At 40.2% G+C, this 27,739-nt stretch overlaps 1 protein-coding gene across 2 annotated transcripts in view; it reads left to right on the top strand.

Annotated features, from left to right (window-relative positions):
- Window positions 1-10,412: 10,412 nt before the first annotated feature.
- GNAQ (G protein subunit alpha q) overlaps window positions 10,413-27,739 on the top strand; it is a 318,212-nt gene continuing 300,885 nt past the window's right edge. Inside the window, exon 1 of one of the 2 annotated variants that reach the window (XM_007516117.3) lies at window positions 10,413-11,157. In XM_007516117.3, the coding sequence (XP_007516179.1) occupies window positions 11,022-11,157 (136 nt within the window). In that variant the 5' untranslated portion in view covers window positions 10,413-11,021. The remainder of the gene's footprint in view (window positions 11,158-27,739) is intronic. The other variant, XM_060199538.1, reaches the window with a different exon arrangement.

Below are 27,739 nucleotides of genomic sequence, written 5' to 3' on the forward strand. Positions count from 1 at the left end.
TGGCAAAAGTTGGAACAATTTATAGACTCTGGAGGTCTGATCCTACTATAAAATATGTAATTGAACTAGCTCAGAGGATTTGAAAACAAACTGAAGGAACAGGAATGTGGAAGTATGGGGGATTCCACATCACCTCTCACTAACCAATGCATGTATATCTTTACTATTTTATTAATATATTTATTTTTTATTTATAAAATGGAGATATTGACAAGACCATAGGATAAGAGGGGTACAATTCTACACAATTCCCACCATCATAACTCCATATCCAATCCCTTCCCTTGATAGCTTTCCTATTCTTTATCCCTCTGGGAGTATGGACCAGGGTCACTGTGGGGTGCAGAAGGCGGAAGGTCTGGTCTGTAACTGCTTCCTTGCTGAACATTGGCATTGACAGGTTGATTTGTACTCCCAGCCTGTCTCTCTCTTTCCCTAGTGGGGCAGAATGTGGGGAGGCGGGGCTCCAACACACTGGTGGGGTCATCTGCTCAGAGAAATCAGGTTGGCATCATGGTGGCATCTGGAAAAGGGTTAAGATATAATGCAGAACAAACTGCTGACTAATCATGAACCTAAAGGCATGACTATTGCAGATGAAGATTTGGGGTCTTCATTTTGGATAAAGCTAGTAGGTCTATTTTAGGTATATTCCAGAGGGCCCATGACTTCACTAGTTTTTGCCTGCACCTGACATCTAATATGCAGGTGGACCCAAGTTACTGTCTGTGGAGATGGTGTCATAGTTGGAAAAAGGACTAGAAAGCTGGATCAGGAAAGAGAGTAGCTCCCAAATATGGGGAAAGTATATAAATATTGTTAACTGTAAACCCCACCGTTTTGATCTGGGGCCCATATTCAGTACAGAAGCCTGTGTAACCTCTGCATCCCTCATCTGACATTTTGTGGTCATGGCTAGGAACATTCCAGGCTGTGCTAACTTCAGGACTCATCTTCCTCGGGTGGTAGTTAGAATATGTTATCCAACCTCCCTTAGAATGGAACATTCTCTGCCATTGTTGACCCAATTGAGGGAAAAGTCCTAGAGGGGCCCACAAAGGGGTCTATTATGTTGTTCCTGATGGAGATGACCAGTGACAATGGCAAGAGTGATCTGTTAGATGTCTAGGTCCATCATGTCTGTGTGGGAATCTCAGGACTCTCTTACTAGGGCCCTAGGTGATAGGGTGGCCTGATAGTGACTAAAGAGTCATCATTAAAGTATGCCAGTCTCTTGCCCTTACTCAGCTTTTTTAGTCCTTACTTTGATATTTTATTTTATTTATTTGACTACTGCTCATCTAGAGCTTATGGTGGTGGCTAGGGATTGGACCTGGGATCTCAGGCACGAAAGTTGTTCTGCATAACCATTATGCAGTCTTTTCAAAGAGTGTCTTTCCAGGATGCCTTATTTTAAATAAATGATTCATAGATTTGAAAGAAATTCCCTGTATCTCGTGATTTTGCATGTCTTTTCAATCTATCAACTTTGCTTCACTATTGTAAACCAGGCAGAGTCTGAACAATGAAATACATTCTACAGTTCTTTGCATCATTTGGGGGCAGGTTGCTTTTCCTGATACATTGTATTTTGTGAGAGCAAGCTTTACTGCTTAAAGTTGACTTTTCAGCCAGGTTCTTTTATTCTAGCTGCATGGGCAGAAATCATGTATATTTTTAAGTTGTAAAGAATAGATAATCCTCCACAGCTTTTTTTTTCTTTTAGAGTGACACATTTCCCACTTGTATTACAAAAAATGTACAACTTCTTTACCAGTTCCAAGATAAAGAAAGGTAAATGAGGCATTACCAGTGGGTGCAGAACTTAAAAGAGAACCAATAGTCTCAGCAATCAGGATAACTCATATTTTATTTATTTTTTTAAAAATTAAGTTTTTAAATTTTTTTAAATGTTTTTTTAATGTATTTGTTTATTATTGGATAGAGACCAGAGACAAATTGAGAGGGGAAGAGGAGATAGAAAGGGAGATGGACAGAAAGACACCTGCAGACCTGCTCCAACACTAGTGAAGCTTTCCCCCTGCAGGTGGGGACCAGGAGCATGAAACTGGGTCCTTGTGCACTGTAATGTGAACAGTTAAACTGCTGTGCCACTGCCTTTCCCCCAGGATAACTCATATTTTAAGGGACTTTTTAATTAATTAATCAATCAATTCATTCATTCATTTTGCCTCCAGGGTTATAGCTGAGGCTTGGTGCCTGCACTATGAATCCACTGCTCCTGGAGGCTATTTTTCCCCTTGAGTTGCCCTTGTTGTTTATCATTGTTGTTATTATCATTGTTGTTGCTGTCGTTATATAGGACAGAAAGAAATCGAGAGAGGAGGGGAAGACAGAGAGAGGGAGAGAAAGATTCCTGCAGACCTGCTTCACCACTTGTGAAGTGACCACCCTATAGGTGGGGAGCCCGCTGGAACCAGGATGTTTATGCCAGTTCTTGAGCTTTACACCATGTGCGCTTAACCCACTGCCCAGCCTCCCAAGGCATTCTTTTTAATCAATGCAAAAAGCCAGAGTGAATAAGTAATGAAAATCTGAAATACAGTAAGGGTCAGGAGGGCAAAGAGATGGCACACCCAATTAAGCACTTGGACCGCTCAAGGATCCAGGATCGAGCTCCCTGCTCCCCACCTGCACGGGGTGGGGAGCTCACAAGCAGCAAAGCAGGTCTGCAGGTGTCTGTCTTTCTCTCTTCCTCTCTGTCTTCCTCCTCTTCTCTCAATTTCTCTCTGTCCTACTCAATATAATGGAAAAAATGGCTTCCAGCAGTGGTTTTGTAGTATCAGCACAGAACCCCAGCAATAACCCTGGAGGCAAAAAAAAAACACAGAAGGATCACAATTATATTATTATCTGCTAAGCCATGCTGGAGCTGAACAAAAAGAATCCTATTTATCTTTCATTATTCCAAATCAATTCCATATTGTTCAAAGTATTCACCCTATGTATGGATCTTAAGAATTTGGATAAGGGCTGCCTGGAAGGTGGTACAATGGATGAGGCATTGGACTTTTGAGCATAAGGTGCTGAATTTAATTCCTGGCATCACACGTGCCAGAGTAATGCTCTGAACTCTCTCTCTTTCTCTCCCTCTCTGTCTCTCCTCTGTATGATTTTAGAAATAAACAAATCTTTTTTTAAAAAAAAGTAATTTGTGTAAGAATGTAATGGTGGAAATACATTGACAAGTATGGAATGGAATTTTGGAAATTTTTGTGGTTCAAACTTTGGTAGGCCTAATAGCTTATCTCTGAGAAAGAGAGAGAGAATGCTTTATATCTAATTTTGTGGTTAGAAAGATAGGCGTTGTAATTCAATTTGAAATAAAAAACATTAACTTTCATAGGTTTTGATAAAAATCAGAATATGTAAGACGAAAGTTTTAAAATATTTTACTTATTTATTATTGGATAGAGACAGAGAAAAATTGAGAAGGAAGGGAGAGATAGAGAGGGAGAGAGAGGGAGCCAGGTGGCGGTGCACCTGGCTAAGCACCAATATTATAATATGCAATGACCTGGGTTCAAGCCCCTGCTTCATAAGTGGTGAAGGAGGTCTGCAAATTATCTCTCTGTCTCTCCCTATCTCCCCCTCCCATCTCAATTTCTATCTCTATCCAATAATAAATAAATTAAAGAAAAAAAGAGAGGGGGGAGAGGGAAAGACTCCTGCAGACCTGCTTCACTGCCTGTGAAGCGAATCCCCTGCAGGTGGGGACCAGGGACTTGAACCTGGGTCCTTGTGCACTAGCCAGGTATGCCACTGCCTAGCCCCAAAGACAGAAATTTTTATAAGGATAATAACTATATAAAAAGGCTAACATTAAGACCATTTCAGTCATTGAGGAGGTGGCACAACAGATATTAATTATGTATTTTTTATCACCCTGTCTGTTTCATTAATTACACACTGAGCAATTAACAACTTGAAGTATATATTGTGCCATGATCTCCAATATGTAGCATGCACATTATTTAAAAGAATTTGTATCAGACTATGGATGGTTTTACTCATATGTGGAATCTAGAGATCAAATACACATGAACTTGGGGGGAAAAAAGCAAACAAACTGTTTCTAAGATTTGTGAGAATTATGGTGGCTATCTTTGGGAGATGGGAGGGTGGAAGGGTAGGGACACAGAATTTTGGTAGTGGTGTGGTTGTGGAACTATCCATTGTAATCTTACAACCTTATAATCTCCTATCAATCAAAATGAAAAAAAAATTTTTTTAAGTAAAATCTTCCCTGTAGTGGGAGTCAGGCGGTAGGTAGCACAGTGCGTTAAGCGCAGGTGGTGCAAAGCACAGGGACCAGCGTAAAGATCCCGGTTCGAGTCTCCGGCTCCCACCTGCAGGGGAGTCGCTTCACAGTCACTGAAGCAGGTCTGCAGGTGTCTATCTTTCTCTTCCCCTCTCTGTCTTCCCCTCCTCTTTCTGTTTCTCTGTCCTATCTAACAACAATGACATCAATAACTACAATAATAATAACTACAACAATAAAACAACAAGGGCAACAAAAGGGAATAAATAAATGAATATTAAAAAAAAAACTTCCCTGGAGTAAAAAGAAAGAGAGAGAGAGAAAGAGAGAGAAAGAAAGAATCTGTGTCAGTGGGGCTGGGTGGTGGTTGAGCACACATGTTACAATAACGCAAGGACCCAGGTTTGAGTCTCTGCTCCCCACCTGCAGGGGAAATTTTCAGGAGCGGCGAAGCAGTGCTACGGGTGTCTCTCTGTCTCTCTTCCTCTCTGTCCCCTCTTCCCTCTCAATTTCTGGCTCTCTATCCAATAAATAAATAAAAATAATTTTAAAAAAGAAGTTAAAATAATTTGTGTCAGTAAACTCAACTTCCTTATAAAGTTGTCATAAATGGAGTTTATAAAAAATTTCATCTGGGTCTGGAAAATTTGGTGGTTTGTTTAATGAAAGAAGAAGCAGTGAAGAAGAGAGAGACCAGAAAAAGCCTAGAGTAGTGTTCTGATAATGTGTGGTGCTAGGTATCTAATATGGGGGGGTCTCACTGATGCAAGGAATGTACTTTACCCACTGAGCCTCCTCCCTGAACGTTTTATCTGGGTTTTGAGCAAAGCTATTGAATACTGAACTTTCCTGGTGATCTAGAAAAGACAAGTTTTTTTTTTTTTTTTTTAACTTATTGGAAGCAAGACTTTAAGCACAGGGCCAAGGAACATTATGTGGAGGGAGCCTAGCTTTGGCAGATGCCATCTGGCTAAAAAAAAAAAAAAGATGGGAGAAGACTGTTATATGGCCAATATGTGGCCTTTTTGATTGGATGATCTACTCATCTTTCATTCAGCACATATTAAGCAAGAACTATAAGTCCCAGGCACTGGTGTAGGTGCTGGACTCAGGAGTGAATAAAACAGGCCAACCTCTCTCTATTTACCCAGATCTCCAGAAGAAATCATCGACGGAAGATTAGTGAAATGTGATAAATAATTAGTTGATTTAGAGGCATGGATACAGGAAGTATAACAAAATCTGATACAAGAACCTAATTCCAAAATTCAATTCCCATCCTGTAAACCATCTCAGAGAGCCCACCTGGAAGGCCCACAGGTGTGGTATGTTGCTAAATGGGGAGGCTAAATCTGGTCCAGTTTATACAGTAGTGAGGAATAAACTAGTTGGTAGGAGTTCTTGTCACCTGGAAGTACAAGCCTAGATCTTGACCAGGAAATGAGAATGACTCTGGTAACCTAGAATACAGATAATTTCATAGTCCTCTGTGAATCTGTGGATGTTTAAATTATGGCAGCAAATTTGAAATTGTCAGTAGCATCAAGTTAAAAGCAAAACTTATCTTACTCATAGACAGAAATTGAAAAAATCTGAAGGGAATACTCTAGGCAGAACTTGGACTGGATTTGGTGTATTGCACCAAAGTAAAAGACTCTGGGGGAGTGGAGTGTTCAGGTCCTAAAACATGATGGCAGAGGAGGACCTAGTGGGGGTTGTATTATTATGTGGAAATATTATGCATGTACAAACGATTGTGTATTACCGTTAACTGTAAACCACTAATCCCCCAATAAAGAAATTTTTTTAAAAAAGCAAAATTACTGAAGTCCAAAGTTTGCAGTCTAAGAGATGTGAATCCCGTCTAAGAGATGTGAAGTCAAAGAGTTTGAAGTAAGTCAGAGTTTGAGGTTCAGGAGGATAGCTGAGTCCTTTTGATCCTTTGGGAGCCAGATGATATGAATTACTGTTTTTGGTGAGCTGTTGTCTGATTTTAGTATATCTTGACACATTAATCAAGCATTAGTAAATGGCTTCTTTGACTGAAATATTGGTCTACTCAACTTAAAATGAATTCCCAAATCTAGAGTCTTGCAGTCTAGTTGGACTTCACACTGTCAGTTTCAGTACTTCTGTATTATTGCTAATACTAGATGAGCACAAAATAGGAGCATTGATTAGAAGTTGAGGAGCACTTGTATGCATTTCTGAGTGTGGTAAAGAAACATGTCACTGAGGGGCTCTGTTGCACCTAGAGTACCTTTTTGTGACTTTATAGTCTAAAAAATATTCTCACTTTAAAAGGAGACGTTCCATTTCATGCCTGGTTTATTCATCATGAACAAGTTGACCCTGAAACTTTCAATTCAGAAATCATAATCCCTCTGCTATTCTACATTTGTCCTGTAGGTGGAACCATTTACAGCTCTCTGATTCTCTGGGGGCTTGCCTCCTTTACTTCCCCATCTGCAAGGCCATTTTATTCCTTGGCCTAGGATCTGTGCCGTGAATTTCTGCATAAAAGAAACATTTTCCCCAGCCTTTGTTGGATCTGCAATGCTTCAAGTGATCATCATGTGCCCCCACTTACTCCTTTGGGTTGCTTTAAATGCTGGTTAAAAAAATTATTCCTTCTTATCAGAGTTATTCTCACTTTATATTATTTGTTTTTTAATGGACGTGCACTGCACCCACATGGATTATTAGTTATTACTCTAAAGGCTGTATATGTCCTAGGCATCTGGCATAGCTCATTGCCTGGGACTGTCAGTTTGTGAATGTGTTTGTTGCTGATGTAGTGGTGGCATTTTGTTTATTCATCACTAACTATTTGCTTTAGGGTGGACACTCTTGGGTGTTCTAAAGATAATTACCAAACACAAGGGTCCTGCTCTCACACAACTTCTAATTTCATGAGACAGCAAGGAAGGGAGGGATAGAGGGAGAGTCACAGTGATTCAGTGCATGCTGGGAAGCAGTCATGCTAAGTAAGCAACTAGGAACAGGAGGAATGCAGGCTTTTGCTTCCCTAAGAGTTCCTATATACAACTGTGCAGCTTCTTCACTCTTTACTTCTAGGATTGCTCTGGGAGACTAAAGTATTTTACCTTTTACTGTTTTTCTTTTCCAGTCCCATATGATAGGATGATGTGATGGTAGGAGTAGTCACCCACTTTAGGAAACTTCCATTTTCTTCTGGCAGTTCAGTGTCCTAGGGTTTGGTGGCTTGCTATTCTGCTATCTGGTAGTTGCCTGTGAATTCTCAAAAAAAAGATTGTGGTCTTATTATTGGGAGAAACTTAGATTTGTTGATTTACTTTCAAATGGTATAGTTACATATTTGCTAAAAACCTACACATTTTGTAGGATATATCCAAACATTCCCTTTCCTGTAATATCTCCAGTTCTCCTTAACAAAATGTATGATTCCTTTCTTTTGATACATCTACCTTATTATGTCCATCATAAATTTAATATAGACTGATTGCCTTTTATCTTTTATTGCAGCCATTCAGAACTTTATGCTATCTTAAGACTAAAAGTCCACTGAGGGCAAAGAATATTTTTATTCATTTTAGTGTCTTTCTTATTTACACATAGCAGGTGATGACCTAATGAATTTGGACTTTGTAACATGATTCATATTTAGTAGTATATTTTAAAATATTTGTTTCTAGAACATGGTCAACAACCTTAGTAGTTTCTACATGTTTTTTGTTTGCTTAACTTATGTTGTCTGAATATTTGCTTGGAAAATAGTGTGTGTGTGTGTGTGTGTGTGTGTGTGTGTGTGTGTGTTGTGTGTGTGTGTGAGTTTTAGATTGATGTCACCTCAGGTTTGGAACTTTTTCCTGCTTCCTTCTTGACACCTACTCATGACTTTATCACTGTAGACCGTCAGAGACTGCATTCTGATTTTTTTCTCAATACTTGAAGGAACCAACTTGTAGTGATCAATATAATTCATTCCAATAGCTGCCAAAAATATCCCTGATACAAGGAAAACAGGGTGACAAAATGGATTTTTATTGTATATACATGTTGAAACAGTTTAATTTCTTTCATAAAAAAGTATATTGATTCAATCAAAATAGATTACCTGATAGCTTAATGGCACAGTCTCAGAGACATCTTTTAAAACCCCAGGGAAACCATGACTATGAAACCAGATACTTGGCACTTCCTGACTATCATTTGATTTTTCTGGTGTTTTCTTCTCTCTTGCATAGAACACACCTAATACATACACATATACACTAGAGGATGCAACCTTACAATTAAATTTGTTTCCCCTGAAGTCACATTTTCTGCATATTGAATTTCAGTGTTTAACTTCATTACTTATTCACCTTTAAATTTTAATTTCACAGTAAGTCTGGTGGATTTTTATAGGCAGTTACATGAAGGGGTGAGGGGGCTTTCTGTCTCTGCTGCTCAAGGTGAAATTTAATCATTTCCTAGGTCAAATAACCTTTTTAAAAGGGAGCTTCAGATAGACATCTTATGTCTTAAAGATTTGTTTGACCAAAGTCCTGGTGTGTGTGTGTGTGTGTGTGTGTGTGTGTGTGTGTGTGTGTGCATGCTGAGGAGCAGAGGTAGTGGAAAACGAAAGAAAGTAATCACACATTTGTAATCTGTAATCCCTATGTGTATTCTTGACCTGTAGTTATAGTACAATCATGACCTTTACACTCTGAACCAGCAGGTTGTACCAGAAACATCTCACAGGAAAATACTAAATGTGAGAAAATACATTTTTTTTCACCAAACACTACTCTCAAGACCTTAGATTCCATTAATGTAGAAAGAAATAGAAGTTCCACCTTTTGTAGTTATTGGGCCCAATAAAATCTCAATGAGCAAGGTTTTTGTTTCTGCCTATGAGTAGGGTAGTACAAACAAATCCAACATTTCAACATAAACTGCCTCGGTCAGAAGTGGAAACAATCCATCAGGGTGGAATTTTGTTGGGTTACCCTGGTCTTTCCATTTTTGTATTTTAGTTTTTCCCTCTTTTCTTCCACATTACTTTTCATTTCGCCAGAAGTCATCCATAATTCATTGTCATCCTAAAAGGGAGGACAATTATTTGACCTAGCAACATCGAGTGTCTTTTCAAAGAAGAAAACAGAAAACAAAAATAATCTCATCAGTATGACAGGAGGCGCTTGGAAACTCAGGCACCTTCATTCTTCTGCTTCAGGATTTAGATCTGTTTCCAGTAACTTTGTGTATAGTTTCGCCTATAAATCTCCATCTCTCCCACCCCCTCTGGAAATTGGTGACAATTCCTCTTTTTCCCCTGTCGCATTCCACGACTGGAGTGTGTTCTTATTTTTCTGCAACTAAACTTGGGGTCAGAGGTGACGCGAGAGACTTTCTGACAGAATGGCGTTTTAGAAATAGGAATGGGAAAGGACACATAAGAGGCGCAGGGGCGGCCGGCAGCGGCTGCAGGCGCTGCCCGGGGGTCTGGGGGCGCGAGGGCAGCAGCCGCCAGTGGGGAATCGGCCGGGGGCGGGGGTGGCGGGGTTCTCCGGGCTGATTCCTGCGACTTCCCCGAGGGCGCCAGGCCGCATTCCCAGGCTGGAGGGCTGAAAGCAGCAGCGGCCGCCATATTCCAGCTTTTCCACGCCCGGGCAGCCGGCCGGCAGCGGCAGGTTGGCGGCAGCAGTGCCAGTGGCCGCTGGCTAGGGCAGCGCGATCCAGTCCAGCCCCGCCTCCCGCCGAGCCAGCGGGCCCAGCCGAGCCAGTAGAGCCCGAGGGGGCCGGCCCGAGCCGGGGGCAGCACGGCCGAGGCGAGAACCGCACTGGGAGGCGGGCCGCGGCGGCTGCAAGCCCAGGAAAGCCTTCCAGGAGGGGCCGCGCCGCGCCGCGCCGCCTCGCCTCGCCTCGCCTCGCCTCGCCTCCTGGCTCCCCTCCTCCCGCGCCCATTCCCTTCCTCCCTCCCCCTCCTCCCCCTCCTTCCCCCGCCGCCGCCTCCCTCCCGGATCTGTGCTCCAGTTCAGAGAAAGAAGAAAATGTGTGTGTGTGGCGAGGGGGAGGGCGTGCACTGAGCAGCGGCTTCGCGCCTGGCAATCGGGGCCGGGGGTGGGCGTCCGGCGGAGGCGGAGGCGGAGGCGGAGGCTAAGGCGGAGGCGGGGAGCGCGCGGCGGCCGGGCCGGCTAGCAGGGTTTGCGCGCAAGCCAGGCGGTGGGCGCGGGCAGGGCCGAGGGCGCCCCGAAAGCTGTCAGGCGGCGGCCGGGAGCGGCCGTGCCGAGCGCGGGGGACCGTCTGCGGCCGCTCGCTGCAGGACGCCCCGGTGGATGAGCTCTCGCCGCCGGGCGCACAGTTTAGGGGAGCCTCGGCGGCGGCGGCGGCGGCGGCGGCGCGGGGGGCGAGGCGGGCCGCCCGTTCCCGGGGAAGGAGGCGCGGGCGTCTGAGCGAGGCCGGGCGCCGCGGCCTCTCCTCGCGCCCCCCCCCCCCCCCCAGCCAGCGCCCGCGGCCGCCTCCCACGCCTGCCTCGCTCTTCTCACCGGCCCGAGCCGCCCTCTCCCGCCGCACCCACGCCGGCCCACCTGGTGGCCCCGGCTTTGGCCGCGGGCTCCGCGGCGGCTCCCCGAGCTCGTCCCGGACGCGCGCCCGGGCGCCGGGGCCTCGGTGGCCACCGCTGCCTCGGGGGAGCGAGGGCGGGAGGGTGTGTGTGCGCGCGTGTGAGCAGGGGGTGCCGGTGGGGCTGCAGCGGAGGCACTTTGGAAGAATGACTCTGGAGTCCATCATGGCGTGCTGCCTGAGCGAGGAGGCCAAGGAAGCCCGGCGGATCAACGACGAGATCGAGCGGCAGCTCCGTAGGGACAAACGGGACGCCCGCCGGGAGCTCAAGCTGCTGTTGCTCGGTGAGTGCGGTCCCAGGCCGGTCTCCTGGGGGCCCTCCCGCGGGGTCCTCTGCGCCCCCTGCCCGCCCCCTCCCCGGGCCTCGGAACTGCGCGGCCCTCGTCACCGGGCGCTGGCCCCTAAGCTCCCCGGCGCCCCCCCCCCAGCCACTACCCGCACCCGCGCGGACACACATACACATCCGTACACACACCCATACACACTCACTCACACGCACACACTCAGGGAGATCGGGGCTGCCCTGCCCTGCCCTGGGCCTCGGCATGTGCCCGTTGACGTCCCTGAGGGCTGTGTATTCGGGGTGCGTGTTTATCTGCGCCGCATCTAAATGGAAATCTACTTTTGGGGGAGAGGCCTGGCTACGGGGAGGTGGGCGCAGAGGTTGAATTTGCAGTGGTCGTGGCCACGGCGCCCAGTGGGTGGTGGAGCGGCCAGCCAGCTGTGTGTGTGTGGCCGGGGGGGGGTGGGGGGGGGGCGAAAGGAACCTGGACACCTGGGGGGGGGTTGGAATGTGGCGCGGTGGGTTGTGTGCATTGGGATCCATGCTTTCTGGGGTCTGGGGGGTAAAAGTGGAACGGTGGGCGGACTCGAGAACGGATTCTTTTCAAGGAGTGGTGGTGTTGAGGGAACTGAAGGGTTGGTCTTCCAATAAAAGGGGCCTCATCTGTGGGGTGGGGGTGGGGGGGGTGCAGGCAGGCAGCCCAAATGTGGCACGCAAGTGCTGTTCTCTAGCTACCAGGACACTGAAAGGAGAGACCTTCCTCAAGAGTTTCCTGACCTGTGGATGGTGGCAAGCGTGCTTGTCTTTGGTACCCTTCCTTCCAGAGATGAGGGGTAGGGGGAGCATTGTGCCTTGGGGTTGTTGACAGTGATGGCTATCTTTTGTTTAATGAGGCAACCCAGATGTAGGCCTCAATTCACAATAGTTACTACAGAAAACCAGTGCAGCCTCTTCAGTTACTCCCATGGAAACAAATAGAAACCTTTTGTTTAAAACGGACAGCCGATTTAATATCTTGGGAATCTGGGCTAGAAGGAAAACGGGAAGTGTAGGGCTAAAATTTCCCTTTAATCTCAAAACAGCCACCACAGCCACCTAACATTCTACCCTAATCCCAAATTAGCAAGAAAACACCATTTTTCCAAATAGAAATTCGATTGATTATTATCAGTATAGTCGGGAATCAAGCGACCAGGGTTCACACACATAACAAAGCTTTTGTGGTAGGAAGAGCAAACAGCTTTGCAGTTTACAGCCCTGAAAAATGTCTGCACTTGTGTTCTGGATATTTGAGTATATAATATGTCACTCAAGCATTCTGAAAGAAAATATTGTATTGTCAGTTCAGAGTTGAGAAGCAGGCCTTTTCTTTATCTAGAGCATTCCATCCTCTGGTTCAAGGAGCCACTTGCCTTTGGGACTGAACTGCTTATGCACTGGATCATTTACAAACAGGAACTGAAATATAATGCTAACAAATAGTTACAAATGGTTAATTCACATGCCATGCTTTATGTCTTCATTTTGAAACCAGAATAGGTAAATGTGCACGTGTTTATAAAGGACAGAAGGCAGGTTGCTGAGTAGAAGAGGTGGGCTCAAGGAAATAAAGCCAGAGGAGGGGAAAATGGCAATTGGAAAATGAAGAATTATTTTTTAATTTTTATTCTCTCTCTCTCTCTCTCTTTTTTTTTTTTTTACTACTTCTAGTGCCTGAAAACATGCAGTTGATTAATTGATTTTTGAATTCTAAAGATTGAGAAGAAAAGGAGAAGGCAAGAGAATATATATCTAGAGTGTTTAATTGCATGATTAAGGGAAAAGCTTGTGTCTCAGACCTAAGGATTTTTCTTTTCTTTTGCCTCCATTATAGCTTTTGTTTCTCTTTAGCAGTGACTAGGATAATTGAGGTCTCTCAAGCCAACTCTGTTGACAGCCCTGGGTTCTTCACACCTCTGATTTACAGTCCAGGGGGGCTTGTCTGAGGGCCTAGGTTTAAATGAGGTGAGCTTTGGGGGAGGTGGTTACACAAATATGAATCTTTAATTACATTCTGTATATTTCAATACTATACTCTGCTTTTAGAAAAAAGAACTTAGATTTTATGAGGAACTAAACTTAAAAGTGAAACAATTTGACTACTCAAGTAGTGGTAGTGTGGATAACTTCCCCATTGTTAGATATTTGAATGAGGTTTAATACAACTCTGCCCCAGCTCCCCGTATGAGTATTAGAAGTATTAGAAAAATATGATGTTAATTTAGCAAGTACATTCATTATAGCATTAAAAAGAGTTTATGCCCCATCATGTATAAATTGCAGCTATTTTATATATGTTGCTTTGGTACCTTGACTTTTGCACCACCTATTCTATATAGTAAATGCTATATACTAAATGTAGATTTGTACATGTCTATGGGTGTATGATTTCATTATGTTTGAAAGAATCCAGGAGGGAAGTGAGGGTTGATTTGAATAAGGGGAAGTTCCTCCATTTGAGGAATTCTTGATTCGCTGCTTGATTAGTACCTTGAATCTTTTGGTTAATTCATTTCCGCTATACCTGTCCAGAGGAGGTTGCTGAAGGGGACTTTTCACACTTTACCAATATATATATCTTAGCTATTTTAGGTTGAGGAATCACTCTTACATTTAAATGAAATTCAGCATAAAACTATTTTCAAGTAGTTCAAAGCCTGACGCCATTTTAATAAAAATAGATTTGTTTGGCAGGGATAGAATTGTGGGCCCTGGCATTTTAAAAAATATATCATTATTTAATTTTATATATTGAAAATATTTGGAAATTATAAAAGTAAAAAATAGTTATCTGTCTAGTTGGTTATTTTGATTTTATATCCTTCATAAAAAATGTAAAAGCAATTATGCCAGTTATGTTCCAAATTTAGTTTCTAGCACTACGTGTTTTTACTTTTATTCTTGTTTTAAAAAATGAATCCAGAAATCTAACATAAATTCATTAAATTCTGAATTATTTCTTTATTTTTTAGTTTGCTTATTTTCTGAATTCATTATATTCGTATTTATTTGACACCTCAAAGAAACTTTGTATTTTACACGCACATACATGGACCAGGTTACTTTATTTTCATGTAGTTGATATTTTACATGCTTTATGAATGTAAAGTATATTATATATTCTTTAGTTGTAATTCATGACTATTAATTAAATAACTACATTGGTGATACATAAGCTAATAGTATGTGGTAGTACATAGGTACCTGTTATGTATGTTACATTGTTTAGTGTGTCTTTAATCTATTTAAGACAAGTGACTTTGAATGCCTTCCAGTCACAGATAATTGTTCTAGAATATTTTTCATGTCCTTAAAGATGATTTTTCCCCTTTTAACCTGATCTCATATTTACATGTTTTTAAAAAGGTCTTTACTCTTTCAGACCTTAGTCACCAAGTAGGAAGGTTTAGCAGACTTTTTTTTTTTTTTTTTTTTTTTTTTGTGATTGCCTTCTGTTGAAAATGGATACATTTTAGACTAGTATTAGATGGGGAGGAAATGTATTCTTTTTAAAAAATATATTTATTTATTCTCTTTTGTTGTCCTTGTTGTATTATTGTTGTTGTTATTGCTGTTGTCGTTGTTGGATAGGACAGAGAGAAATGGAGAGAGGAGGGAAACACAGAGGGAGAGGAAGATAGATATTTGCAGATCTGCTTCACCGCCTGTGAAACGACTCCCCTGTAGGTGGGGAGCCAGGGCATCAAACCGGGATCCTTCTGCCCGTTCTTGCACTTTGCACTATGTGTGCTTAACCTGCTGCGCTACCTCCCAGCTCCCGAGGATATGTATTCTTGAGTTCCTAACTGAACTTCATTTATGATTGTAGATTTTCTTCCTGTTTGAGAGAGGATGCTTATGAGAGTAGGGATTTTATCTGTATTACTTTTAAATCCCAGCTCCCATCTCAAAATCTAGCTAATAGAATGAGCTCAAGAAATATTTGTTGAATAAATTAATTTATTTATTATCCTCCTGATAGACATTAGGACCACAAAGTGAAGAATAATCTTAGAGGCACATAAGGATACTTGAAATTATGATCTTTAGAAAACCTGTATGAAACTCTTTTTTTTTTTTTTTTCCTCCTCTCTGTCTTCCCCTGTATGAAACTCTTTGATCTACTGATTACAACAGATGCACTCCAGGTTAGGAAATATTAATATAAAAATGTTGTTTGTATCATAATCATACAACCATATCAGTTGTATCCATAACCAGTGCATTTCAGTTCTTTGTTGGATGTCTTAGGGAATGATACCAGTCATACTGAAAGTATGAAAGTTTAGAGGGAAAAAAAAATCATTCCACATCTTAATTGCTTTTAGAAGCTAGGTTAATCCCATCATTTTTATTCCATATTACATTCAACAAAGTGAATTTTCAAACTTTCACAGATAGTTATGATTTACCTATACAGGCACATGAGGTTTACAGAATTTTAGGAATTACAGATAGAACTCTTGTTTCTTTTAATTTGAGGGCTACTGGAAACTGTGGTTCTGGGGGTAAGAAGGGACTTGGAAGGCTGGGAATGCTGTGGCAAATTTAGGCTGTATGAAGTCAGTCATGCAGGGCTGGATCAAAACAGTGTTCCACTGGACTTTTCATAGAATTCACTGGAGGAAGAATGGGAATGTTGATTGACCAAATTAACCTGAGGTTGGTGGCTGTCTAGGATGGTTTCTTAGAACCACAGGATGAAAGCATCCCTATAAGCCACCCCTAATAACAGCATCTCCCTGAAAATACCAAAAATATGGTGTTTATGAGACTGCTTTAAGACTAACTGGTTTTACTTTTGCTACTCTCTTAGCTTCCAAGTGTTAAGTATGTTTCTAAATGTCAGGATTTATTTAGATGCATTTCCTCCTCCCATCTCCCCTTGAGACAAAGTCCTTATAGTTTATATCTAAATAAAGTCAGAGAGCATCCCTCATAAAAATGAGAATTGTAGCCCTGACTATGTAAAAAAAAAGCCATCAGTAATTTTTTAATACTGAATCATGTAAATTCATTGTCTAGATCCATATCATCATCTTGTATTTATATGCTATTTCTTCATATGGGGACTTGGGCACAAATTAAACCCTACCAAGCAGTGAAATTTTCCCATGTATATTTATTCAAGTACTTTTAGGTGAGTTTAGAAAGGAGAAGCAGAAGAATGATTTAGTGGCCATTTTGTTTAGTACAAATAAATTCAGTAGCCTCTTTTCATAACAAAAAATCCTATTCCATTTTCTAGGAGATGGCTTCTATTTAGTTTGCAGAGTTTCCTATTAAATATAGTTATGATTTTTATTACAGATGAGTTTTTAAGTATGTGAAACAGCCTTTGTAGTTGAGACTGCATGTTATGCTAAACATAGCAAGAAAAAAAGGAGCAGATTTTTCTTCATGATCCAGGCAAACTTATGCTTGGAAGGAAATGGAACAGGATTTTCCAGGGATGACTTTGATTCCAACTTTCTTACTAATTTTTCTTCTAAAAGAAGCTATTACTTTCATTGCTATTAATGAGAATGTTGATTGGATGTTCTGAGGGGAAATAGGGAGCTCAAAGGGTACATTTTGGAAGAGAGAAGCCATTTTAAGAGGGTTACGATTGCTTTCTCCCTAGGAAGGTGGAAGGAGTCTGTTTTCCTCCAGATTCTTCTGTTTTGGATTGAGAGGAATACAAGTATTTGTAGTAACAAATCGAACACCTGATTTCCTGGTTGAATGGGGAGGACAGTGATATTTTTCAAAGGGAAACTTTTATAATGACTTTTTAAGCAATCTTAAGATCTCTGCAGAACTAATCCTAGGGAGGTGTGAAATAGCAATAGAAGGTAAAATGTGTGATTGTTAGTAATTAAATCAGTGACAATAGTGGACTACGGTAAACAGTGAATGTTTTCTCTTATTCTGCCAAGTGGAGTAACATTAAAGAAAGCTGTTCTCAGACCTAAAAACTGTTTTGTATGAACAGCTGCTACTAATAAAACTATGGGAGTTGTTTGACAATCACCTTTGATATATTACATTACTGATAATGTAAAACCCTGTCTGATTTCTTGTAGTATGTAATTTTAAAAGGGGGAGAAAGAAGTCAAACATGCTGTTGGAAATGAGTTCATAAATTCTAGGTGGCGGACTTTACAAACAAAAATATCCATATTGAGTTGCCAAGGGTAAAACAAACAAACAAAAACTGAATTAACTAAATAACTATGGTTGACCTTTATACCTAGTTATAATTTCTGAAATCAATGCAGAATACTTTATTAAACTTTCATGATTCAGTGTTTTTTTGTTGTTTGTTTTGTTTTTTTTTAGAAGAAATTAGTATTTTAAAATAAAATTGAGGATATTTCAAATTCATTTATTCAGTAAACACTTGCTAGTTATTGAAAAATACTTCATTAAAAAAACTGGCATATTTTAAGAACACTTGCATGCACAATGCTAAACAGACTAACATATTAAGCACCTACTATGTATAAAGTAATGTGCTATGTGAGACATTCCTTATTATTTGCCAGCAGGAAAGACTACAAGTTCCTTTCACAGTTCTTGTTTCATAGTTGACGCCCTCGAACTAACATATTCTTCTGAGTTTTATTCTCCCTGGCTTTGGATTTTCTATTAGCTCTTAGTACAAAGGAAAAGACAGAACAGTCTGAAAGCCATTGTACCAGCTTTCCGGTGCATATACAACTGGGGAAAATTTTGAAGTCTTGAATTACATATCTTACTTTTCCTGGGGGTATTGTCAGCTTTTGCATTTATGAGAAACTAACCACTTGTTCTTTATTTAAGTAGATTGGAAGCTGCATGAAGGCAAGGATAGTGGTTCTTGTTTCTTTGTATCTTTGCTCTTTATATCTCAAGGTTAACAGTGTTTCTTATGTCTGTAAGTGGAGAGAAGAAGGATGGTGAGAGCCAGGTGGGCAGCTGAATTCCCAAAAGAAATTTGTGTAATTGTGAGAAGAGAATTTAGATTTCTTGTTTTCTTCTAATGGGTATCACTAATATGTTCTCCATTTGCCACTGCTATTTCCTGGGCCACTTGGGGGCACAGTAAAAGGAATTCTGTTTTAAAGACTGAATTGTCGTCTCTATGCCTGCTTCTCACTCATTCTCTAGTGAGAATGATTCAGCTGAACAATCTCATATTGTTTCATATTGAAGAGCCAGGAACAATTTATCCAGAACTTTGAACAGAAAACTGTTACATACACAAGTCTTTTGAAATTTGAAAATACTGTGTACCTTTATTGCAGGATTAATCTTAGATTGTAAACAGTTGAGTACTTTAAAAATAAAGTAGTTGTTTCAAACAAGTGTGTGATGAATTGTGTTACAGTGGGGGATTAGAATGTTATTAATGCCATTATATTAACAAAACCTCATAGAAGAAAAAAATTGATCCACAAGTTAAAGAAAAAGAATCAGAATGAAACTTTTGGGCTCTGCTGCAGGAAGTGAATAAGTAAGATTTAGAAACATTAGTGTATATATCTAATTAATAGTCTCATGTCACCACCCTTCTCCCATTTTGGAGAAATTCTCTTTCTGAAAGTTGACTTTTTTTTTTTTTAATGACTATCACTTGCTAAAAAATTGATTTCTTTATGTTTAAAAACTTGAAAAATCCACTTAAATTTAATTTTTTTTTAATGTAGGGGGCAGCATGGTGGTTGATGACATCTTCCATGTATTTCTTGGTGACACTTGACAAGTTCTTTCTTTCTTTTTTTTCAGGTAAATTTAACTTTTATTGAAAACAACATGTTAGGAAAAGAGAGAGTAATGGAAGAAAGACATATTGAGGTCAAGGCCCAAGAGCCCAAATGGACAAGTTATTTCTAAAGAGAAATGATTCTCTGTCTTATCCACCCATTTTTATTTCTTCCTGCAACTTGTAGAGCCCTCCCCCCAATATTATTAGCATTCATTCATTTACAGTCTCATTATGACTTCCTTAAACAAATGTCAGGAATGATTCCTTAGATTCTACTGGCATGCACATTTCTCTAAGATTTAGGGAACTTCCAGTTGGTGCTTCTGTGAGAGGGGAAGTTGGGTACTTTAAAAGGCATAAGAAAACAGATACATATGAAAGTGCATTTAGGAGATGATTAACTTTCTTTAGCAACATTTTGGTCTGCAAAACAAAATACATTGCTATTGAACAAGATGTAAGAATTCTCCTTCCTCTTCCAGAGGGCAGTGACTTGAGATTGGTTTATGATTACCAGCAGTTAGTGAGCCAGTGCTGGATAATCTATCATGGGCCACTGGGTTTCAAAATAGGATGCAGTGCATTTGGTAGAAGTGGAGAAGGTGCTGTGGGTCTGTGTTGAGTAATAGTTTATCTTCCTCATTTAGTGATTAAACATCCTCATCTTGCTTGCTTGAGAGCATTAAAATGTCTATTTCTATACAGATTGTTATGGGAGAGGGCATTAGCCTTTGTTTTTGTTATACCCAGTTGACCTGTGTTAAGTTTTTTGGTTTTTAAAGCTTATTTTATTTATGTATGAGAGAGAGGTGGGGGGAGAGACACAGAGACTGTAGGTGGTACAGCACACATATTACCATATGTGAAGACAGGTTTGGACCAGGGACACTCACATAGGAGCACCTGCAGAGGGGGGAAATGGTGGAATGGTGCTACAGGGTCTCTCTTCTCTGTTTCCGTCTTTCTCTTTTTCTCACCCTCTATCTAGAGAAAAGACCCCCACCCACACCCCCAAAAAAAGTGTCCACTGGGAACAATGCACAGTACAGTGGTGCAGCCACCAACCCCCAGCAATAACCCTGGTGGCCAAAGCAAAACACCAGAGCATTACTCAGACATAAGTGCTTCTGGGAACCAAATACAGGACCTCACACTTATAAATTCTGTGATCTCTATTGCCACATCCTCAGCTACTTTTTTTAGTTTACATTTTTATTTATTTATGAGAGAGAGAGAGCAAGCACAACTATGGCACATGGCATCAAATGTTCTACCCACTGCACCAGTTTTCAGGCTGCTTATAACTTTGTTTTGTTTTGTTTTTTGTTAAGATGCACCATTTTCTTTCCATATTTCAAAGCGTATGCTTCCAGAGCTCCCTTGTTATAAGTTCTTTTTACAGATGGCAAATGCAATTTTTCTCTTGTCCTAAAGAGCTGACCCATTTCCTGTAACTTGTTCTAATAATACAGGATGACTTTAATTCTTGTTCCTACTTTGCCCTAAAAGAATGCTATAATACTTGTTAAGGGTTTAACTCCCTTCTCTCTCTTAACCATTATGATATCTTTCTGAAAATTATTATATTTTTTAAATATCTTAATTTATTTATTCCCTTTTGTTGCCATTGTTGTTTTATTGTTGTAGTTATTATTGATGTCGTCGTTGGATAGGACAGAAAGAAAATGGAGAAAGGAGGGGAAGACGGGGAGAGAAAGATAGATACTTACAGATCTGCTTCACCACTTGTGAAGTGACTCCCCTGCAGGTGGGGAGGTGGGGCTCGAACTGGGATCCTTATGCTGGTCCTTGTGCCACCTGTGCTTAACCCACTGCACTACCACCTGACTTACCTGAAAATTATTAAATTGTGCAAGATCTATGGCAGGCTGGTTTTGTGAAAGTTTATTCAGTAAGGAACAAAAAACACCCATGACTCTGCATACTGGTGTAGTTATGTGCATTCTTTCTAGAACTTATGACTGAAGGGCATTCAAGCATTCATGCCCAACCTTTATGAACTAAATAAACTGAGGGTTCATTGTTCATTTCTTCATTAACAACAGAAAGAAGAGCTTGGACCAGGTGATCTCTAGGGGCCATTCAAACTTGAACCTTAAATCCCCACACATCCTCACTCCACCTTTGGCACCTTGGCTGATCTGATCTACCTAGACTCAGACCTGGGTGAGGGGCTGAACTTCAGCTTTCTCCAGTAGGAATGGGCTGTTTAAGGAGGCATTGCTAGATCTGTTGTCCTCCTCCTAGTAAGTTGGGAACCACTGTGAGTGCCCCACAGGAATGGTGAGGAGGCGTTGGGGAGCTTGGCCATAGTTGCCCCTTAGGCTGCCTGGCATGCTGCTGATAGTTTCACTGCCTCCACAGGGAATGGTATCAAAAGCCTTCTGTCATATCAGCATGGGTTTCTTGCTTCCTGCAGGAAGGGTGATATCCTGGGAGGCACAGAGGTGGAGCCTAAGAGGCAGTATTCTAGCACTACTCTGTCTAGGCCTGGGTGTTTCTTTAACTACCCTTTGACTCATTCCAATTTATTTATTTATGTTCCATTGGGCCTTAAGCAATGCTTTTCATCTGCTTATACAATCTCTCTTGGCTAAGCCCTTTTCTGCCATTTTTGGATTGTTGATTAGTTGTTTGAACCTAGACATAGGCAATGTCTCCTGTACATTAACAGAGCAGATTTTTGGGGGAGGGGGATTGATAATACAAAAAGGAAATTCTAAGTTTCTTTTCCTGAGCCTCCCAGGAGAGATCAAGTGTCCATTTCTGTGTCCATGTTTTTTAAATCTCTTGGGATTTATCATTGAACTCACAAAATATATTGGTGGATTCATCCATAACAGGAAGTAAAGACTTTCTTCCTTTCCCCCTTCTTTTTTTCCTTCCTCTATTTTCCTTTTTTTTTTTAAAGTTTTTAAAATTTTAAAAAATATATCTATTTATTTATTGCATAGAGACAGCCAGAAATCTAGAGGAAAGGGGGAGATAGAGAGACAGAGAGACATCTGCAGCCCTGCTTCACCACTATGCAGATGGGGACTAGGGACTTGAACCTGGGTCCTTGAGCATTGTAACATGTGTGCTCAATCAGTTGTGCGACCACCTGGCCCTTCTTTTCCTTACTTCTGTTTACATGAATGAGTAAAATGTTGTGAACTCCAAATTGCCCTTAGTTGTTATGACCACAGAGAAACTTTTAAGAAGAAACCTCAAGAAATTAAATCTGATGTGTGCCTTCTGGAGAAAGGACTTTAAAAAAAAAATTACTTATTCCCTTTTGTTGCCCTTGTTTTATTGTTTTAGTTATTATTGTTGTCGTCGTTGTTGGATAGGACAGAGAGAAATGGAGAGAGGAGGGGAAGACAGAGCTCTAGGGGGAGAGAAAGATAGACACCTGCAGACCTGCTTCACCACCTGTGAAGCGACTCCCCTACAGGTGGGGAGCTGGGAAAGGACGTTTTAACTAAAGATGGAACAGCTAGGCTCTCCCCCAGAGAAGGAGAAACACTAGCACAACAACCTATCCCAGTGAAAATGTCAAAAACAGGTGTTTGTCACTTGTGGCCCAGTCAATACCTTCTTTTCGTTATTTTATCAGTTTCACACTCAGCTAAGTCTCAGATTTGAACAGTTGCAGGGAGAAAGGAGAGCAGCCATAAGTGGAGGAGATAGTGGGGGCTCTAGTAGGACTGGGTAGGATGAAGAGTCTTTCTAGTAGTCATGGTGCAGCCCTGTCTTTACTAAGTTCTGCAAGGGAAGATGAAGCAGAGGAGAGTTTAGAATTCCTTGGTTAGACCCAATGATTATGCTTCCTCTTGCCAGTCCCACTGCTCTGTTCATCATGGTCATATCTACTGTGTCCTTCCTCTCTTAGTTAGTGGGCTGAGTATGAGTAAGTGTACAAGTCTCTTCTTATGAGAGGAGGAGTTTTTTGTTCCATGCCAAACAGTAGATTGAGAAAAGCCATTTATACATGAAAAAACTTACAGCATGTCTCCTCCATGGTTTTTTTTTTTTTTTTTTTTTTTTTTTTTCCTTTCTTTCTGTCAGCTCTTTAAGGAGAAATACATCTATTGCTGTACCAAGAACTCTGCTAATCTGATGATAGGTCATTCCTATGTCTCATGGTAGATCCTGTCCGGGAAGTCATATTTATACCTGGATTGTTTCTCCTATCAGAATGTATTCTGGTTGCCTAGGGCAGTAAGAAGATAAGTAGTAAGTATCCTGAGATAATCTTGCAAGTGAATTCATACTCAGGTCAAGGGTTATAAGATAGAAGTAACTTTGCTATATATCTATGCATACCTTTTTTTTTTTCCCCTAAGGAAAACACCTACCAGTTAGTATTCTCTTACTAGTTGTTCATATCCTGAGCCATTACATATAGGCCCAGGGAATACACTTAAGATTATTCATGGTTTCTAAAGTCTATTTCTAGTTTTAACCCACATTCCAAATAGGCTATATTTGGAGTCCATCATAGAATTGACCTAAGAAGAGTTCTTGACTCAAAATGTCGGCAAATTGATTTTTGATAATTTAAATAATTTTAATAATCGGAAAGCAGAACTAGAGAGTGCTGGAATGAAAAATACTTGAGATTAGCCTCTATTTTTATTACCAATCACTTCCTAGTGGTCCTAAGAACTAAAGTGCCCATAATACTACCTTTACTTGGAACCAGATGTGGTTTGGACATGGATTTTGGAGGTGACATGGTCCTAATATGTTCAAGAACTAGTGAATGTGGTGTCTTCTGAACACCTTAGAGACATTTCACTTACTGTGTGTTGGGTCACTGTCTAATATGTTATCCAAACACATTAGAAATGACTAGAATAGGGAGTCAGGTGGTAGTGCAGCGCAGGTGGCGCTAAGCGCAAGGACCGAGGAAAGATCCCCGGTTCGAGCCCCCGCCTCCCCACCTGCAGGGGAGTTGCTTCACAAGTAGTGAAGCAGGTCTGCAGGTGCCTTTCTCTCCCCCTCTGTCTTCCCCTCCTCTCTCCATTTCTTTCTGTCCTATCCAACAACAACGACAACAATAATAACTACAACAATAAAACAAGGGCAACAAAAGGGAAAATAAATAAATATAAAACAAAAATTAAAAAAAAAGAAATGACTAGAATCTTTTAGGTACATGATGTCTTTTTGTAGTGTCGAGTCCCATCCATTTCCTGTCTTCTGTGAGAGAAGATACCTGTATCTTGCTTGATCAGTTTCTGATAAACAGTCTGTGTTTCACTATCTGTGCTATTCTTGGCAAAGGATTGCTTTTTAACAGGAAATCATATGACTTCATTAATACTTCTTTAGGGAACATTTTGACTCCAGATACATTTTCACAAAAATCACTGGTTTTGTCCTTTGAGAAACACATTTGTTGGTATGGCTTCCCACTACAGGCCATTCTTATGAGAACAGAGTTTTGAGTGTAGCGTTTTTCTAAATCCCTGGAGTCTATCTGTGAATTGCTACTCAAATTGCAATATAATCTTCCCAGAATTAATTATGCACTGTGTATCCCAGTACTGAACTGCAGGGTCACACAGTGATGTCTCTCTATAAAAGTATTCTTTCTTTATATTATGTGATACATCTTAAGGTATGTGTATGTGACTGCCTGAATTTATATTTTATTCTTTCTCTCTTTAAATAAGATAAAGTTCACTTAAGCATATAGCTTCTAGATTCTTAGACAAGTAAATTGTTATTTGCATGTTGGCCTTTGAAAGAATGCCCCCTTCTGAGTTAATGATATTTATGAGTGTATGTGTGTGTGTGTGTGTGTGTGTGTGTGTGTGTGTGTGTGTTTCTTTGTCTCTTGTTTTCAGTGATTTTGAAAGTAATACAATGCTGTTTAAAGAAAGTTTGAAACATTTTTCATGAATTTGACTAAAATGTGCCCTCTTAAATTAAAATGCCTGATTATACTTTCTGGTGTTTTATTTCTATATATTTCTTGCATAGGTGTAACCATATAATACAATTGTTGTAGGAATTTTCTTTATAGCTATATAATACAGATTTTATGTTATTAGCTAGAATTGTCATATAGTTCTATTAGAGCATATAAATCAATTTACATGTTGAATTTGTAATTCTGAACACTTTGTTTTCTCCCAGTGTTTCCACTTTCAAGATATTGTTGTGATCAAATTCTTAGTATAACTTTTCTAAAACATACTAACTTTTGTCAAAATGCATTAATAAAATTGTAATTGCTAAGTCAAAGTATGTGAACATCTTTATAACTTTTGAGTATATCTTTTAAAAAATATTTTTGTTTATTTGTTATTGTATAGAGACAAATTGAGAGGAGGGGGGAGATAGAGAGGGAAAGAGACAGAGAGACACCTGCAGCTCCGCTTCACCACTTGAGAAGCTTTTTGCCCTGCAGGTGGAAAACAGGGGCTTGAACCTGCATCCTTGCACACTGTAATGTGTGTGCTTAACCAGGTGTGCCACCATCTGGCCCCTACTTTTGAGTATATCTAAAACATTCTGGAATGATGTATACAGTTTGCAATATCATGAGCAACATAATGAGGTAATGGTATGTAGTTAAAATTATTACTTTTCTTCTTCTGCCTTCTTCTCCTTCTCCTTCTCCTTCTCCTTCTCCTTTTCCTCTCCTCCTCTTCCTCCTCCTTCTTCTTCTTCTTCTTATTTTGCCTCCAGGGTAATTGCTGGGGTTCAGTGCTGGCACTATGAATCCACTGCTTGTGTGGCCATTTTTAAAATTTAATTTAATTTTTTTGATAGGACAGAGAGAAATTGAGAGAGGAGGGGAAGATAGAGAGGGAAAGAAAAAGATAGACACCTGCAGACCTGTTTCACCGCTTGTGACGTGACCCCCCTTGCAGATGGGGAACCAGGGGCTCAAACCAGAATCCTTACGCCAGTCCTTGTGCTTTGTACTATGTGTGCTTAACCTAGTGTGCCACCACCTGGCCCCTAAAATTACTTTTCTATGTTTGTTTCTATTTGAATTTCTTGTTTTGTAACTTATCTTTTCCTTTGCCCATTTATGAGTTCTGCACATACAAATAAATTAGCCTGTTTCATACTGCAAATAACCTCAGTCTGTTGTTTTCTTTTTCATTGTTTTGTTATTTAATACAGATATTTTAAATTATTTTGCAGCCATATCTGTTGATTTTTTTGCTGCCCTATTATACACTAAAAGTCTTAACTGTTTTAGAAACTCTGTGAAAGACAGGTTATTGCTTTTGTTAGGGCCAAACTAGATTCAATGTAGTGTTTACTCATTGTTGTATGAGTCTTTTTCTTTCAAAATGAAGTATGCACACATGTAAGTTCAAACAATCATAGATTACACAGAATGTGCCCTTCTGTATATAATTAACTATTTATTTATTTATTGATACAGATATATTGCTATGCTATTATTAAACTTTTGTATTTGTGACTTTTTAGTGCTTCAGTATATATTTTTTTCTGGTGTATCTTGAATCATACAGTGGTGTGATGGTCCTAGCTTGCATTTTCACATGAAAGCCAGTTATATATATATATTTCTTCTCAAATTTTCAGTGTTTTCTCTTAGGTAACTTGGAGTTAGTCATGATTGAGTACTTACGCCACAGAAATTGGCAAATGCTACAAATTTTTCTTCTCTCTGCCCCTCTTACTCTTTTTCTTCTATAGAGACAGAGAAATTGAGAGAGAAGGGGGCAGTTAGAGAGGGACAGAAAAAAGAGAGATATCTACAGCACTGTTTCACCATTCCAGAAATTTGCCCCTGCTGGTGGGTACACAGGGCTTGAACCACATTCCTTGCTTATGATAACCTGTTGGCTCTACCAGGTGCACCACACCCTGACCCCTACTGTGGTACATTTTAAATATCACTAATATCACTAGATTTTTCCAGACTGTTGTAGAGAAATAAAGCCTCTTATTTATTTGTATTTTATAGAGTTAATATTGTTTATGCAATCTTTATTTTCTTTCTTAAACTATCGATTTACAGATATAACTAACAAATTCTTCAATTTATTTTTCCACTTATTTATTTATTTTTAAAGACTTTTAGCTTCTAGAAAATTGACCATCTTACTATGGAAACATAGAATGTCATAGGATCAGTGTCACCAAGGACATAGAACTGAGAGGTCGTGTGATAGGTTTGACAAAAATTGTATTTAACACAGAAGTCTTTCATGATTCTTATCTGTTTTTTATTTTCTTTTGTCCGTGTGCTTTTTGTGTCACAAATAAGAAACTTTTGCTAAAACCAAGGTTACAAAAATTTACCTAGTTGTTTGGCAGGGGTAGATAGCATAATGGTTATGCAAAGAGTCTCTCATGCCTGAGGCTCCAAGTCCCAGGTTCAATCCTCTGCACCACCATAAGCCAGAGCTGAGCAGTGCTCTGGTTAAAAAAAAAAAAAAATCTAGTTGTTAATATCATAAATTAGTAAATAGTTGTAATTCAAATTAACAATATAGATTGTTAATTTGAATTACAACTATTTACTGATTTTTTAGAGACAGAGAAATCAATAGGGGAATGGGAGATAAAAGAGAGAGAAATAGAGATACCTGCAAGATTCTTCACCATTTGTGAAGCTTTCTGCCAGCACGTGGGGACCAAGGGCTTGAACTTATGTCCTTGTGCACTGTGACATGTTTGCCCTAAGTGCACTACTGCCTGATCTGGTTGAATTAGAAGTGTTTAAAGTTTTGAATTTTTCCCACTTGTTGCAATGTAGTTTTTATACTACTTTTTAGAAGATATTCTAAAATTATGAATTTGATTTTTATTT

Source organism: Erinaceus europaeus, chromosome 10 (genome assembly GCF_950295315.1).
Source record: "Erinaceus europaeus chromosome 10, mEriEur2.1, whole genome shotgun sequence".
NCBI lineage: Eukaryota > Metazoa > Chordata > Mammalia > Eulipotyphla > Erinaceidae > Erinaceus > Erinaceus europaeus.